Here is a 16,286-nt window from a genome sequence, read left to right on the forward strand (position 1 = left end):
AAATGGGGTTCACTTTTAGTTTGGTTTATCCATTAATTTTTGTGCTCATCTTTACTATATTGCCATACCCTTGATTTAAGAATAAGGAAATTAGAAACTACAAACTTTCAAGATTGCAAATGTGTCACCATCACATCTTTGTGTTAAAAGGAAACTTAGATTTCCAGCTCAATCCCTTTATAAAAGCAACTTTTCCAAGCTATGTAGCAGCATTTATAATGTGTAAAATTTAGTTTGATAGTGTGAAATTTTAAATTCTTAATCTTAACAGATATATGCTATGATAACTAGTATGCTTTCTTTCTTTAATGCATGTCAACATACGATGCTAAAAAGACTACTAAAGCAGTATTAGGAAAAGCAGCCAAGTGAGGGTGTCATCGTTATATTAAACTCTTCCCACCTTAGGCACCCCCTTCTCCGGTTTGGGCACCAATCAGACCATTGTCAAAGAACAGAGGAAGAGCTGGCGCTCTGGGTTGTTGGAACTGAGAGGAAGGAGATATTCAAGACAGTAGGGTGGGCTAGGGTGCAGATCCGGGGTAGAGCACTGGCCTGTGTGTGCCAGGTCCCGGGTCCTGCCCCTGGCACTGTAGGGAAAAAAGGCAGTGAAGTGAGCTGGGAAGGAGGCAGAGCATTGTGCTCACAGTTAATGCTGCAGTCCAATGTCCAGAGCAGCGGTGCTAACGGCTCTGAGTGAGGACTGTGGTGAACGCTGGAATACCCTCAGACATCAGGCAGGCTCTTTTGTACCGCTCGCTCCTAGGTGTTTCACTGTATTAGTAGTTAGCAGCTGTCCCAGAATCAAAGGTTGGTTTGTACCTTACCCTGATTAGCATCCCGTTATTTGTTCAAAGTGCTCGATGTCTGCTCAACTTTGGTAAAAATCTCTTGAAGACATTCTCTCTGAGCCTTAAAAATGGCGGATATCGACAGTACTGTAAGATGCACTGCCAGCAGATTTGATACTTTCATTTCGGTATAGCCAGTGATGTTTTCTAAGGAAGATTTAAAGTCTGCTAAGCCTAACAGTTGTGTTTCCTTCATGGAATGAAGAACTAAGCATGTCTCATTCAGAGCACTTTCCTTGGAAAGGCTATCTTTGCATTTGGGGATGTTTCTGGAGGCATCCCTTGGAGAAGCTGCCTGAACAATCTCTGCCAGGTTGTACCAGATGGTTTTTTTTTCTTCCTAAATGTACATATTTTCCTTAATGTCTTCATGTGTTGAACGGTTAATATCTGTAGTAATATTTTAGGTACCTATTGGATTTTTAAAGGAAGAATATTTATTTTCAATTTGCTGCTATAATTGAAAACCTAATAACTGGTCCTGTTGACTGTGCCTTTCATCACTGTTTCTCTGTGCCACAACTGTTCATTGTATTTGAAATAAAGCGATTTAAAAAGCTGTGCTGATTCAAGATTCCTTCTAATAAAATTAGCACTGAACCAAGGAATTTCTTTTCAGTTAGAAACAGGAATGGATCCTATGTGTTTTGAAAAGGGTATAGCCCTGCTGTCAGACCCAGATGGCCATTGTTTACACAGGTGTTTGCTTAGCCCCCAGCACTGCCTCAGGCTAGTGTACAGTGGGAGTTTGTGCTTTGTGCCCTCCTTTCTCGGCAAGCCACACTGTCAGTGACAACAGGGCCTCTACTACGCAGCTGCACTACAGGTTAAAGAGGCTTGGTGAAGACTGAGGGTAGCCCGTCGTCCAAAATCAATTCATATGAAAGTTATGTATAGCTCCTGGGTGCCCATATTACCACATGCATGCTTTAGTTTAAAAAATATTTATTAAAGGAATGTACTTGACCACAGTGTTAGCATATCTCCTCAAATCTGTAAACTTTACACCTTTAAGATATCTACAAAGAGTTTATTTACAAGTTTTACAAGAAATCATCACCTCACCAATACTGTTGACACAGTCAAGCTGGGTACTGCCACCTTTCTCTTCATTTCACTCGATACTTATAGAAAGAACACAGAGCACGGGTGAAGTTCCAGCCTAGTGCCAGCGACAGCCCATACAGTAGGATCAGAGGTGCAAATGGGTAGAGAAGAATTACTGTGTTTTTCAAAAAGGGCAATGCTGGAAGGGAAACAAATCCAAATTATTTCTTAAAAAAAGTGAACATTCCAAAACACGGCTTGCTTTTCAACATGTGGGACCAAAAAGCACGTGATGCAGGTCTGTGGCTCAAGTGGTAGAGCGCTTGCCCGGCACATCTGAGGCACTAGGTTTGATCCTCGGCACCACATTAAAATAAAGGGGTCCTTCTACAACTAAAAATGTTTTTAAAAAGGTACATGGTGCTGTTTGTAGAACTATAAATACTGTCTTGCTACCCTTAGGACTGAGCGAGGGACATTACAAATACTGACCAGGACAGTGACCACCTCAGAAGCCCATCTTAAGGTACTGAGACAGATGATGATGGAGGGGAAAAAAATCTTAGCCATTTGAAAGTTTCCAGTGCAAAAGCCATTATACCCCCACGGTTCCCAGATATCACTTAGTCCGGGGGCCCCCTCTGCAGACTTGGAATGTGTTCCCCCCATAGGAGGGCCAAGTGTGGCACCATGACACCGACCACAACCTTCCCCAATTATGTGACAACCAGAAGCTTGAATCTGGTCACAAACCTGGCCCTAGAGCAGGGGAAGGACTGGCAGTGCCTACACCAGGCAGTGCAGTGAAGGGGATAAGATCCCGGCAAATCAGCTGAGAGCTGGGAACAGCTCTATCCAAAGGACCAGTCTGAGGAAAGTAAAAGCTGCTGACAGCAAGAACAGGAAGGGCTAAAATATGTGGGAGCTCAAGATTTTATTTTCCACTGGAGGCTGGTACTGGGGGATCAAACTCAGGATCTCAAACATGCTAGTCAAATGCTCCAGCTCTGAACTACATCCCCAGCCTGACCTCCAGCTTTTGACTCTCCTGCTTCCTGAACAGCTGAGATTATAGGCATGTACTACCACACCTGGCTCGTAAGAGATAATATGCTTGAAAACTAATGTAAGAATGTTACTCATATTAAGAATAATGAGCTGACAACAGGATTTAAGAGTAAATTGGCAGGCCAGGCACCATGGTGCACACCTGTAATCCCAAGAGGCTCAGGAGGCTGAAGGAGGAGGGTCTCAAGTTCAAAGCCAGCCTCAGCAAAAGTGAACTACTAAGCAACTCAAAGAGACACTGTCTCCAATAAAATACAAAATAGGGCTGGGGATGTGGCTCAGTGGCCAAATGCCCAAGTTCAATCTCTGGTAACAACAACAAAAAAAGTAAATTGGCAAACATATGCTGAGGTCAATAAAAGTTGGGTCTAATTGTCTGTGATCATCTACAGAACCATACACGATCACAAAAAAAGAAAATGGTGCAAAAAGGTTTTCAACAGCTCCAGTCACAGGCCTGCAAGCCCAGACCCTTCCCTACTCTGCCCTGGTATCAGTGACCTGGAACTGAACATGCAGAAGAGACGGGAGACCAACTCCTGCCAGCAGCTTGGAGATGTCAGCATGATTTAACATGGTGCCAGGAGATTATGAAATTTGTCATATACCAGCTAGACCACTTTCTAGCTGGGAGACCATAGGCAAGTTAATCTTTTGCAGTTTCCTCACTGGAAAATGGGAACAAGTGAACCTGTATCATCATTGTTATAAGGATTACATAATATACTTGGGGCGGGGCCTATCAGTGCTCCATAATGGTAAACTGGGAGTATGTGTTACAACTTGCCCCCTCCCTGTCATCTACGCAGGCACCCACCCAATTTCTTATGGTACTTACCACTGTATCCTAGGAAGGTTACATAGATGTAATAGCCAACTGCAATCAGCCATAAGGTATTTCCAACTAAATATCCAATAAATGTGTCTGTTAGGATAACATCTGCCAGGAGAAATGCACAGTGAGTCTCTTCCCAGTGCACACAGGGAGCACGGGCGACAGCTGAGAAGTAAGTCTTACTTACGGTTGATGAAGAACAGCTGGATGAAATGCAGAATGACCAGGAGTGGGTAGAAGGCATTGAGGTGCACGTCAAAGGCATAGCCCCACTCCACGTCACAGTCTCTGCTCTGTCGCTTTACTAGATACTTGTTGGAGATGAACCTAAAGGGTGAGATTAAGATTCCCTTCATAATACAGTAAAATCAACTCTATTTGCACTTATTGCCTTCTACAGATCAGACACTGCTCTGGATTCTGGAGCTCAGGGTGAGCTGGCGCTCCAGGCTCTCTCTAGAGGGAGGACACGGAACGCTGGCGTCTGTCAGAGGGTGCCATGGAGAAAAGCACAGCAGCAACAAGGAAAGAATATGCACAAATTTTCTAGTCAAAGTTATGTTGGGGTAAAGACCAGAGGGCAGTGGTGGCACCTGGCTTTCTGGAGGAAAGGCTAAGAAGGCAGGTGTGCCTGGAGGGACGGACCAGGAAGGGAAGCCCGAAGAGAAAGCGGAGCCAGATTTCCTGGTGCCTGTGGCCACTCTAAGATGTGGCTTTCACTGTTGGTGGAGAGAGAAGCCATGGGGCTGGCAAGCAGTGCCTGGCTGAAATGTTCTGCAGGGTCTCTGTGGCCAGTCTGAGAACAGACTATAGTGACAAGTCAAGGAGGGAGAGGGAAGGCTGCTGCGGACAAGAGCCCAGAGCAGCAGGAGCAATGGAGGTGGGGGATGCAAGACGTTCTGGACGTGGGAGCGGAGCCGACAGGATTAATGTCAGAGGGGGTCTGAGAAATAAGGAAGAGTCAAGGGGAGCCTGGAGCTGGACTGGGGATGTTGAAGGAGCCGCCAGCATGGAGTCCGGAGATGGGCAGGAAGTCCGCAGCTTGGGGGAGAGCGAGGTCGAACTAGAACAGAAGCTTCAGTGTGGGGGGATCTTGACAGCCATGAACCTGAAGGATATCACCAGGAGAACACAGTGACCAAGGCAAGACTGAGGCCTGTCAACTCCCTATTAAAAGGTGAGGACAGGAAGAGACAAAGGGAAGAGGGCCGGCAGCATGTCCAGCCACAGGAATACGAATTACTCAGCTGTCACTGTTCTCTGCCCGGCCACCAGCTCAGGTAAGTGGTGAGTGACTGAAGGGGATAATGTCCACGAAACAAAAAGGGAGCTCTTCAAAGAACAACGCGGGTCATTTGTGGAAATTCAATGTACCTTTTCTATGTGCCAAGGCATTTCAATTCAAGGACACAATTAAGAAAATTCTCTTCCTACAGAGGAGATAAAAATAGAAAATAAAGAAACAGGAAGAACATGGTGCAGTGTAATAAACAGTCCCTCACTTAATCATCTAAAGAGTGGAACCAGAGGCAGGGAAGGGCGGGGAGGTGGTTGCAGGAAGCTGGGTCATGGGTACCAAAGCCAGTTAGACAGGAGGCGTGAACTCTGCTCCACAGCACAGGGGGTGCCTACGGTTCACATCGATTTATTGTACACTTTACAAAGAACTAGAAGTTCAAAGGTCCCAACACCAAAAATTTAAAAATGTTTAAGGAGCTAATTACCTTGATCTGATCATTACACATTGTATACACGTATCCAATCACTGCAGAGGACACCACAAATATGTATGATTAAATAATTTTGAATGAAAAAGACTTTCATGTAATAGCATGTGGCTCACCCCCAGGAGCTCTGTTCCCCTGCTCACCGTCAATGGGAGAGAGCTGTTCCTTCAGAGAGTTCCAAGACAACCGTGGCTTCCCCTCCCACCTGCATCAAGGACACCACTCACATCCACATCTTGGGCCAGACTCTGGTCTCCAAGTTTCAAATCAGAATAGAGACCTCAGGCCCACTGACCCTCACTTCCACTAAATATTCCCCATGCCCCCTGAACTCCACGGGCCCCCTGGGCTCCGCACACCTGACATGGCATGCTCATCTGCACTTGTCGCAGGCCATCCTGAAGGAGGCTGTGGCCGCCCCATCTCTTTCCTGTCCCTCACCATATCCTGTTTCCATGGGATGCTCTTCAGTCCACCCCACTACTCTGGGCACCCTCTGCTCTTCGCAGAGCCCCTGCCAACCCTCTGGCCTTGACCCTTTTCCACCTCCTCGTTCACTGCCAGGGAAGACTTTGCTTAAGCGTGAAACTGACATGACTCCCTCCCTTCCGAGCCCTGAGCTCCACCTCTCTACCCTCCAGTCACATGTGCAGCCTGGGAGAACAGGTCCTCTTTTTTCTGAATGGCATTGAGGTTGACTTCTCTAGTCTCATCTCCTCCCTAGTCGCCCTCAGGGTCACTCTCCACCCCAGACCTGGCATGCTGTCTCTCACTTCTGTGCCTCTGCACCTGCAAGTCCAGGTACCAGCGGTCAGAGGTCCCATGTTTCCCCTTCATGCTGGTTCCAGTGGACCTCTGGTAGGGCCACGGTTACATGGAATCCTTTCTAGTTTTAGTTCCTCACAGGATTCACAGCTCAAACACTGGTTCTCAAAGATAGTATCTATTTAACTCACACTACGATATAAATTCATATCCAAAGTGCTCAACTGGACAACACCATTTCTGGGGCCTCCAGAATCACTGCATTCAGGGCAGAACACTTGCTATAAACGATTCCTTTGAAAGCCTCATTTCTTAATTTTTTTTTTTTTAGACTGTGCCATTTTCCTGGGTAGCTTTGTAATAAATGTAATTAGTTAGCAATATTAACTATGGCCTCATTTAAAAATTTTACATTAATAGTACAAAGCATTTATTAACTACCTAGTACATACAAAACCTGCACTTTATGAGTCAGAAGTTACAAAGAAAATAAAAGGTTGGTATCACCAAAGGTTCCAGTCTTGAAGTTTTGTTTAAGATATTAATAGCTACATTAGACTTAGCACTTAAGTACATTCCAAGTGCTTATTATACCACAATCCTCTAAAAAATCTGACAAAACAGGTAATTCATTTTACAAAAGGTGAGACTTGGACTACGCATGACACAAATGGCTGCACTGGCATTTGAACCCAAGTCACACTGTGACTAAAATGTTCCATCCTGTTTTCCTAATACAGGGGCCACCACTCCATCTTGGTGTCATTTTCCATCAGGTATATACCTCTGAGGTGAACAAATGGAGCCTCCTCAGTAACTGCAAAGCCAAAGTTAATTACTTACCACATTAAAGTTGATATCAGAAGACCAACACCCACACAATCTATGAACACGACCCATAGGAGAAGCTTTATCGTCTCAAAAAATCCCATGTCCAGCACAAAGCCAAATCCTATAGTGGATACTGAAAGAAAGATTCACAAGATTCACTCAGACACTCGCTGGGTACAGGGCACTGGCCTTGGTGTCAGGGTTTGGTCCTTACATGCCCCCCAAAGGCCCATGTACTAAAGGCTCAATTGCCAACCCTGGTGCTACCAGGAGCTGATAGAACCTTCAGGAGGTGGGGCCTAGTGGAAGGAAGTTAGGTCACTGGGAGTGTGCCCTTGAAGGGGAGATTGGGACCCTGGCCCTTCCTGTTTCCTGGCCATTGGGAGATGAGCAGTTTTACTCTACCATGAACTCCCCACCATGATGTTTTGCTTCAATACAGCAACAGGGTCAAGTGACCATGAATTCATACCCCTGAAACCATGAGCCAAAGTAAAAATTCCCTCCTTATCAATTGTTTCTCAAGTATTTTGTTACAGCAATGGAAAGGCGAGTGACACTCTTGGCCTCCAAAGACCCATAGTCTAGTGAGACAGACCAAAACAAAACTCCCAGGATGTGTCATATGTAACTGATGTAGCAACCGGGAACCACCCTGGGCTATAGATAGATTGTTTGTCAAGGTAGGTAGTTTACGGTGACAGGCCAGAATTCCAAACACCCCCGGACAGAAAAGGCACTCATGTATTTTAAGTCCAGTTAAAAGTGAAAAACACTCTATCACTTGTGACTGATGCACTTTCATTATACTACTGGAGAACTTAAAAACAGGTTTTCAAGTTCATGTTGCTATTTTGGAATTCTCTGGATTTACTTAATCGTGAAATACCATGTCCAATCCTGACATTCCTTTTCACAGCAAGTTGGAGTTTGGATATTGGTTCACTATAGTTAAAAAACATGGAGTGAATTTTTCCCCCCCGCTCTTCAAGGTCCCAAAGCAGCAATTTAATTTACTCTGGCATTGGACTGAGACCTGTAGAACTAGGAAGAATTAACCTTTCCTGTGATTTTTGAAGGTACAGAAAAAACAGCTTCAGATATCCCCAAATTTGAACCCAAAACACATTAAATCAAAGGATCCTTCAAATGATAAGCCTAATCTGAAAAGCTCAATTTGTTCTTCAACTCTATTGCAGAAACTAACACTTACCACAGAGCCAGATACTTAATAAGACCAAGAAAGCAGGGTCATCTCTGGCCCACTGGTCCTTTGTCTGTTTCCGGTAATGAAAGTTCCTATAAACCCTCTGTGGGGAAGTGAACAGGTAGAGCATCTGCCAGGCAGCAAACTCAAAGTCCATCTGGCGAAATCGAAAAAGCCTCCTGAGGTATTTGTAGCGTTTTGCTCCAGCCGTGTGTCTTGCTGCATCCCTGGAATTCAAGACTCCGTTCCCCTGCACTGAGGAATTCACTGAAGTACTTGGTAACATCTTCCTAGATGGAAGAAAACAATTCTTTTACATGCAATATGAAGAAACGTTTGGCTATCAGCACCCCTCTTCTGTGTTATTTGGCAAGGAGGTCACTTTACATTTTCTCTTCTACCCTTCAGAAGGGTCTGGGGTCAAAAGCAACTGGAGTTGGTTCTGAGGCTTGTCTTGAGGCTGGAGAACTGCTGCCCACTTCAGGCCAGGGCAACACTATGGGATTCAGAACCATCTAACACTTATCCAGGGTCCAGGCTGTTCCCACACTTCACCTCACTCGATCCTCAGGCAGCCCTCCCAGGTAGCTAATGTTGACAGAGGGAGAGGCACAGGGAGGTGAAGTGACCTCCCTATGAGCACGAAGACAGTGATGGAGCCACGATTGGAACGTAACCACCAAGCCCTTAAGGGAAAACCTTAGTTGAAGCCGATTAGAACGCAACGTTACCGAAGAGGTACAATAGCTTTTCCACACAGGTTCATCAGCATAAGGCCAGCAAGCTCCTTGTTCATCAGAATGCGACATAAAAACAAAGCAAATATCCAATCCCTAGCGCTTTACTCCCAGGGCAGTTCAGCAGGAGGCATGACAGCGTGGGAGACCAGTCGGCCAGGCCAAGGCTGGTGAGCGCAGCCCGACCCCCACGCCCAGCAGCCCGACGCCCCTACTACGCTTCGTCGGCCTCCGGGACGCGGACAGTGCCCCGCCCCGCCCAGCTCTTCTCCATTCGCCCGGGGCCTCGGGTATGGCTGCCAGGTTTAGCAAATAAAGGTACAGACCGCCCAGTTACATTTGAATTTCGAGCAAGGAACGAATTAGGAGTCCCACGCAACATGTCGGACATGCTTATACTAAAAAACTCTCTGAGATTCCCATGTAAATGGGCGACTTTGATTTTCTCCAGGAACTCGACCGCGGGCCTGAGGCCCGAGAGGGGCCGGACACCGGCATGGTCACTCCCCAGCCGCCGTGACGCCGGGCCGCGAGCAGCCGGAAGACACGGCCCCCGGCGCGAACAACAGTCGCGCGCGGGCGGAGCAGTCCTCGGGGCTCACCTGGAGCTCTACTGCGGCCTCGGCCCGGAGCCGAGCTACCCGCCACCTCCGCCTAGCAGCCGAGCCCAGCCGCTGCCCGGGCGACTTCCCTTCCGCAACGTAGCCGGCGCTCAGGGCGCGTCTTGCTGACGTCACGAGCGCCCATTTCCGCTACGCAGGCGCTGCCCCTCGGGACTCGTAGTGTCTTCCGCCCAACCGGGGAAGACCTTCCGGAAGTTGTTGTAGTATCTTCCGGTGCCTTCCGCTTGGGGTGTCGCTCGCCCCTAGCCAGGTGGTAGGGGTTGAGCACCGAGAGGGTCGCGCCGCCGCGGGCGGGAGGCGCCGTCATGCCCCGCTATTACGAGGACAAGCCGGAGGGCGGCGCGTGCACGGGCGTGAAGGAGGACCTGGGCGCCTGTCTGCTGCAGTCGGACTGTGTGCTCCAGGTAGCGCGGCCGGGCGCTCTGGGTGGTGACCGCGCCTGCAACCTGTGGCTGGGCTCGGGGAAGGCCTCCCAGTCTGCCCGCGGTGGCGGTCCTGTCCAGGCTGTGGGGCACAACACCAGCTTCTCCTCGTGGGCAGATCCCCCGAGCTCTCGGAGCCTCAACTCCCCGCCCACGTGGAGAGGGAGATACGATGCCCGCCCCTTGGGCTTTTGTAAATAATAAGCGGTTTCGGTTCACGAAACTTTTTGACGGCTGGTATCCCGCACAGTTCTGGAGAAATAGAGGAGACAGGTTTTTTGCTTCCTCGAAATTGTTAAGAGACTTCCATAGTCTCACGCTCTTCTGGCCAGTAGTTTCTCCTGCCTGTGCTCAGTCGTGCCTGATCCCGTGTTATATTTGTCATGTGTTGGTTTGAATTTGTTTCTGAGTTGAAGTGCTCTGTGTGCCCAGGTGTGAACTTGTAAATGAAGCAGCTCAATATTTTCAACATTTTGTATATTTCCTTACATTCTTCCCTCACAAGCCACCAGTCTTCTCAGTACCCCATCTGAGATCATTGAGACATACAGTGAGCTTCAAAGTTGACCTAGAACCTGGGTTCTGGTTTAGAGCCCAAGTAAAGCCCACAGGTGCTTCTTCCAATAACAGGACCTATGAGAGGGCAATCAGTTGTGTGCAATTATCTTTGCTTTAGGGGGTGTCATTTCAGAAAGCTGCCCACAAATGGACATCTACCCTTTATCAGTGTTTGAGTCACAACTTATATTCTGTTCACTGCTATTTGCAGCCAGTGAGGATCTTAAATCATACCAAATGGCAACTAAAGCTAGAGTTTAGAAGGCAGTAGTGGGGAAAAACATTGAACTTTGCAGGTTCATAACAATCTATTTGGGTGGTGTCCCTGACACCCACTACACACTATTCCTCACCAGGGACTCAAAACCAAGGGAAACTGCTGAGGTCTGTATCAAGTCTGTATGGCCACTTCATAAAGATTTTTGGTTCCTTAGTTTCTGGAGTAAAGAAGTTAATTGATCATATGGCCGATGGGTGGTATAGTCTCTTTTTGCTAATTTTTAACCACCTGCAGCATCTTACAAATGTTGGCAGGAATTCTGACACAAGTGAATATTTAGTTAAAGGACCTGTCAAGGAAGAGAGTCAAGGAAATAGAGGGGTCAGAGAAATTCAGGATAATGATGGTAAGGCTGTAAGTTCCAGGAATCTGGCAAGGAGAAAGCGACTCAAAAGTCATTTCTGAGGTAGACTTGGAGTTTTATGACTCCTGGGAGATCAAAATGGTTGAGGCAACCACAAGGTTGGCTCTTGGGCTCAGCATGTTTGGGAGCACTGGCTGATCTTAGGGTCAAACATTACAGAGACCCACAATAGTCGCTTAAATAAGGTAGAAAATTCTGGCATTTGCTCATATGCCTGTAAGGCCTGGGTGGCTTCTCTATCTTCCTGGGCCCATACATTCTTGATCTTATGGCTGTGAGTCCTGTGATGGGAGACAGGATATTACTCTCATAGTCCAAGATTGCCTCGATCCTACATCATCAGGACTTGTAATCTTAGGGAGTGAAAGGGGCAAGCCTCTTTAAGACAACCCAGAAGTTTTACACGTTTCCCACACATTCCATGGCTAGGACTTGTCCCATGACCACATCCAGCTGCACAGGTGACTGGAAAACCTAGCCCAGCCACATGCTTGATAAAAAGGAAGAATGGATATTGAGGGATAACTAGTCTGTCATTGGGAGTGGAGGGGATGAATGAACGTTTCAGCTCTGGTGTATCTAGATGGATCTTTCCACCAGGCAGCCAGCAATGTAATTTGAAGGCTTGTGAACATGGTAACGTCTTGGACATGGTTTGAGGAGGCATCAGCTTAGTCTTTTGTCTACCCCCACTTGGTCAGCACCACCCATCTGCACTGCTTCAGAGTTTGGGGAGGAACACAGTGGTGCCAGGAGACTTTGCCACTCATTGATGTAGATGATAGTTGAAATCCAGGACCTAGGGAGACATGGAGTAAACGTGGCCACGGTTTCTGGGAATAGGTACATAGACATGGTACCCTGTAGCTTTTTCATAATGGAAACCAGGGGAATGTGACTGTCACTGGCAAACAGGCATTGGGGGAGTGGTTGGAGAGGCAAGATCTGGAGGGGAAATCCCTCTGCAGAGCAGGCGAAATCTGGGTTATCTTCCTGGAGGGAGCCATCTAGCCTACCTCATCAACATCCATGGAAAGTGTTTAGTTAATGATGTTCTGATTTTAGGGTGCCTAATTCACAATTTTCACCCATAAAGAGATGAAGATCCCAGTTTCTGGATTTTTATATAAGCATATTAAAGAGCCTCAAGGAAAACCAGTGTTTTCAAAAACTCAGGAACCCCTCCAAATTAGACAATTTTTGTCATTCTGTCCCTTCCTCTCTAAGCACCAGTAGTCAAAATGAATTAACTATTTACTATGTAACTGTTTTCCTCTTAATATTTTTGAATATAACTATTTTCAGGACAGTTGCTTTGTGAAATTCCTAGGCATTTATACTGTTTTATTTGTCACAGGAAGGAAAATCTCCTCGGCAGTGTTTGAAGGAAGGATACTGCAAAGCTTTGAAGTATTCATTTTTTGAGTGTAAAAGATCAATGGTAAGTGGCTAAAGATTTTTAAAAGCTTATGTTACAAATCAGCTACTGGAGTGAAATGTGTGAGTGACTTAAGAGTCATCAACAGGTTGCAGTGGGTATCATTTGGAAAAAAAGGATGTACATGTTTCTTCATCCTGTGAGTTGAATGTCAGGGTTCGTGAAAGCCCCCAGCCTTTCTGTCATCCTGTCATGATGCTGATAAGTCACTGACCTTCATGAATTTCTCCAAGTGTGAATCTCGGCAAGTACAGGTGGGTAAAAGTCAGTAGTGTTCCCTGTGAACCCAGGTCGTTGGCAGTTAGACAGTTAGGGTCTAGGGTGTGTGCCCTTCTGCCTTAGGTGACAGAGAAAAATGTCAGTGTCTGTCTGCATTCTGAAGTGGTGGTAGTGGATGTTGGCCCAGCACACATTGCTGACCTCTTGGTTCTGGGCCAGCATTCTTTGATCTGAAAGATCCAGAGAGATTTGGACTGGGAACTGAGAGCCTTTTCTTGGAGAGAGAAGCATGAAGTTGGAAACGTAAGCATGCCTCCAGAGAAGGCAGCAGTGGGGACTGAGCCTGCTTTTGTTATTGAAGCACATTGCAAGTTCCTTCCCTTTGTCCACAAAGGAAATGAGAGGTGAAAGAACTTGAGGACATCGGCCAGCAGATCTGATCCAGGGAGGGGGTGAAGTTAGACTAAATTTGGCCACACTCTGTTTTCCTTTGTCAAGTGTCAGTTTTCTGCCTTTAGGCAGAGGATTTTTTTGCCTTGCCTCACATGGTTTTGTTACCCATATAAAATGCAAGCTTTTGACTTGTGAAGAACTTAAGCATGTTTCAAGCATTGAGGAATCATAAGGAATAGTTAGTTAGAGTAGGAGATAACGACGTGTTGTACTCTGGAATCATATGAAATGACTCAACAGTAAACTCCCCAAAATTCCCTGCTGAAAGCTCACGCTTGGATCTCCAAAAGATTCAGAAATCATAATTCCCCTGCAGAAGTTTTTAATCATAGATTAAACAGTGAAAGTACTTCTGATTGCCGTCAGTTCAAGGCAGAGCTTCAGTTGACACAGGGAAAGACCGTCTAAGGAAGTCTCTAGCAGACTAGTAGATCCTACACCCTCTCTCCAAGAGTGTGCCTCCTTGAGTCTTCCACAGTGAGTGGAATCATGTCACTCTTTGTGACTGCAATGCCATTATACAAGCTTGACAAAACCTAATCATTTGAACATAAACTTTAAATAATGGATAATTTTGCTTAGTTTCAAGACTGAAGTTTAAGTCCCACTGAGGGTGAGACAAGAATTTGAATCTGCTGTTTCCTCAGTATGAGCAGCCAATCATCCTGATCATGATTCCCAGGTTTAAAGATTTTTATTTCTTTGAAAATATTGTTCTTAGCTACTTTATGTTGTGCTGAGAAGAATGAATGGCTGGCTGTTCCAGGGTGGCTATGTTGGACTCATAGATAAGGCCTGTCTCCCAAATAATTCCTTCCTATGGAATTTCTGGGGAATGGTGTTGACTTCCATGCAGCTTCGTTGTATGATTTCAGAACATTTTCTCTAACCACCATGGTTAAGAAGTGGATCTCTGTGAAGCTTAAATCAAATAACATGCTGTCAGCCTAGGAGGTTATGCGCATTACAGATCTGTGATCTCAAGATGACTGTATCTTAATGTTTCTCAGGGTTCTGTCCCCTTTTCTCAGTTGGTATTGATTTAAAGATTTCATATAGGGGCTGGGACTGTGGCTCAGTGGTAGAGCGCTTGCCTAGCACATGTGAAGCCCTGGGCTCGATCCTTAGCACCACATAAAATAAATAAATAAAACAAAGGTATTGTGTCCAACTACAACTGAAAAATAAATATTTAAAAAAAGATTTCATATACATTTGAATATTAACTGAAATAAAACTTAATGAAGGCAGGTTTGCTGAATGTATGTTTAGTTTAAAGAAAAAGATAAATATAATTTGGATTCTACTCAAGAAGAAAGTCACCTTGAAGTGAAACTTGCTTTTTAGTGCCATCTTTATAATTTTTTTTTCTTGGTAGCTCTTGACAATTGCCTTTTTTGATTTTATTGGAAACTGGTTCATTTCTCTAATGTGGTGACTGACACCCTTTACCAAAGTTGTGTTTAATTAATTACACCATATCAAATTTGATTAAATTGTTCATTTATTTTCAGTTGGATGCCAGATCAAGATTCAGAGGAAGAAAAGGATATTGATACCATTACATTGAAAGCAAGATGAAAACACCAAAGGATTTTTCCACAGAAAAGCCACAATAGGAAATAATTTTTGCTACATCTGTTTGGTTGAACCAGTTTTCCCTCCATGGAACGCTGGAGAAATTGGATGAATTTTGTTTTTGAATATGTATAAAGCAAATGCTTCTCTGAATCTAAGTTATTTTTAGAAGATAAGTTTAATTGAACACTTATAGGCCTGGAATATAATGTGTTTTGAGATTTTTCCTAAAGTACAAGAAATGGAAAAACTGTTATTTTCAAACCTGACTCTTTAATCATATTACACCATTTATACATCTGGAAGGGACCAATGTGACACTGGAGGCTGTCCACAAGATGTTTATTGAGAAAGTTTATTTAATCTATCCTATTTAGTTCTAGAATAAATTGGTTCCTTGGAGAAGAAATGCTTTATTTGCATTGATTCACTGAGGCTGAAGTAAAACCTCAGAACTTTGAAATCTGCCATGGGGCCTAGCTGGATCCCAAGCCCCACACAGTGTTGCCAAGGACTCTTCTATCTCTGACAGATTTTCCCTTTCCTGGTTTCATTTTTAGGGTGGCCCTCTCCACATACAGGACCAGTATCAGCTATAAGCTCACATCCTTAAGGTCTGTTATTCAAAAAGGAGAGAGTGAATTTCCCTTTCCAAGGTCCACAAATCAAATCCTACTGAAGAACTCTGGTCTTCACTGGGTCACCCGCACTGTGGCTGACCACTCCCAGCAGAATCCCAGTAGTGGAATGGCAGGCCTCTTCCCTGAAGGAAAGGGGGATTTTGAGTACATGGAAACAACCGGTGTGTACTGTAGACAGCAGATACAGAAAACATGAAGTGCAAGTTTCAGATTATGGTAATTTTATCAGGATCACTTAATACAGAAGAGAGCCAAAACCTTTAAATAAAACTTTAGGTTCACCTAAAGTTGTGAGAATTCCCCAAAATGCCACTGGAGTCTGCTGTGTATGCTGCTTTTCACTGGGGAAGGGAAGGTGGTGGATTTCTTCAGTGACTCCTTATACCTGTTTAAGTGCTACAACTTTCTTGGTTATTGCAGTGCTGGGCTGGGCCTCAAGGCTACCCACCCCCCACAGTGCTACAACTTCTATTAAATGTAATTCTGATAAACTCTTTAAGGAGTATTTTATAAAACCTTTGTTGAATAACAGCTTTAATGGAGAAGTTCATATGCCACAAAATTCACCCTTACACCATTTCCACTTGGTAGTTTTTAGTGTATGCATAGTGTGTGCAGCCATTACCACTATCTCTTCCAAAA

The 16,286-nt window shown here is 45.2% G+C and overlaps 2 protein-coding genes across 3 annotated transcripts; one reads left to right on the forward strand and one right to left on the reverse strand.

Moving 5' to 3' along the window:
- Positions 1 to 1,818: 1,818 nt before the first annotated feature.
- On the reverse strand, positions 1,819 to 9,774 carry Unc50 (unc-50 inner nuclear membrane RNA binding protein). 2 transcript variants are annotated; one of them, XM_026379301.2, is made up of 6 exons: positions 9,671 to 9,774; positions 8,338 to 8,617; positions 7,137 to 7,257; positions 3,989 to 4,128; positions 3,805 to 3,906; positions 1,819 to 2,097 (listed from the first exon to the last, which is right to left on the reverse strand). In XM_026379301.2, exons 2-6 carry the CDS (start codon positions 8,615 to 8,617, stop codon positions 1,961 to 1,963), a joined length of 780 nt encoding a protein of 259 aa, XP_026235086.2. In that variant the 5' UTR covers positions 9,671 to 9,774; the 3' UTR covers positions 1,819 to 1,960. The 2 variants fall into 2 exon arrangements, with proteins under 2 accessions (XP_026235086.2, XP_026235085.2); XM_026379300.2 differs by having other exon boundaries at positions 8,338 to 8,621.
- A 114-nt stretch (positions 9,775 to 9,888) lies between these two features.
- Positions 9,889 to 15,156, forward strand: Coa5 (cytochrome c oxidase assembly factor 5). The gene is made up of 3 exons (XM_026379298.2): positions 9,889 to 10,095; positions 12,673 to 12,756; positions 14,940 to 15,156. The coding sequence occupies exons 1-3, from the start codon at positions 9,997 to 9,999 to the stop codon at positions 14,979 to 14,981; spliced, it is 225 nt and encodes a 74-aa protein (XP_026235083.1). The 5' UTR covers positions 9,889 to 9,996; the 3' UTR covers positions 14,982 to 15,156.
- Positions 15,157 to 16,286: the final 1,130 nt, after the last annotated feature.

Source organism: Urocitellus parryii, chromosome 12, assembly GCF_045843805.1.
Source record: "Urocitellus parryii isolate mUroPar1 chromosome 12, mUroPar1.hap1, whole genome shotgun sequence".
In the NCBI taxonomy this organism is placed as follows: domain Eukaryota; kingdom Metazoa; phylum Chordata; class Mammalia; order Rodentia; family Sciuridae; genus Urocitellus; species Urocitellus parryii.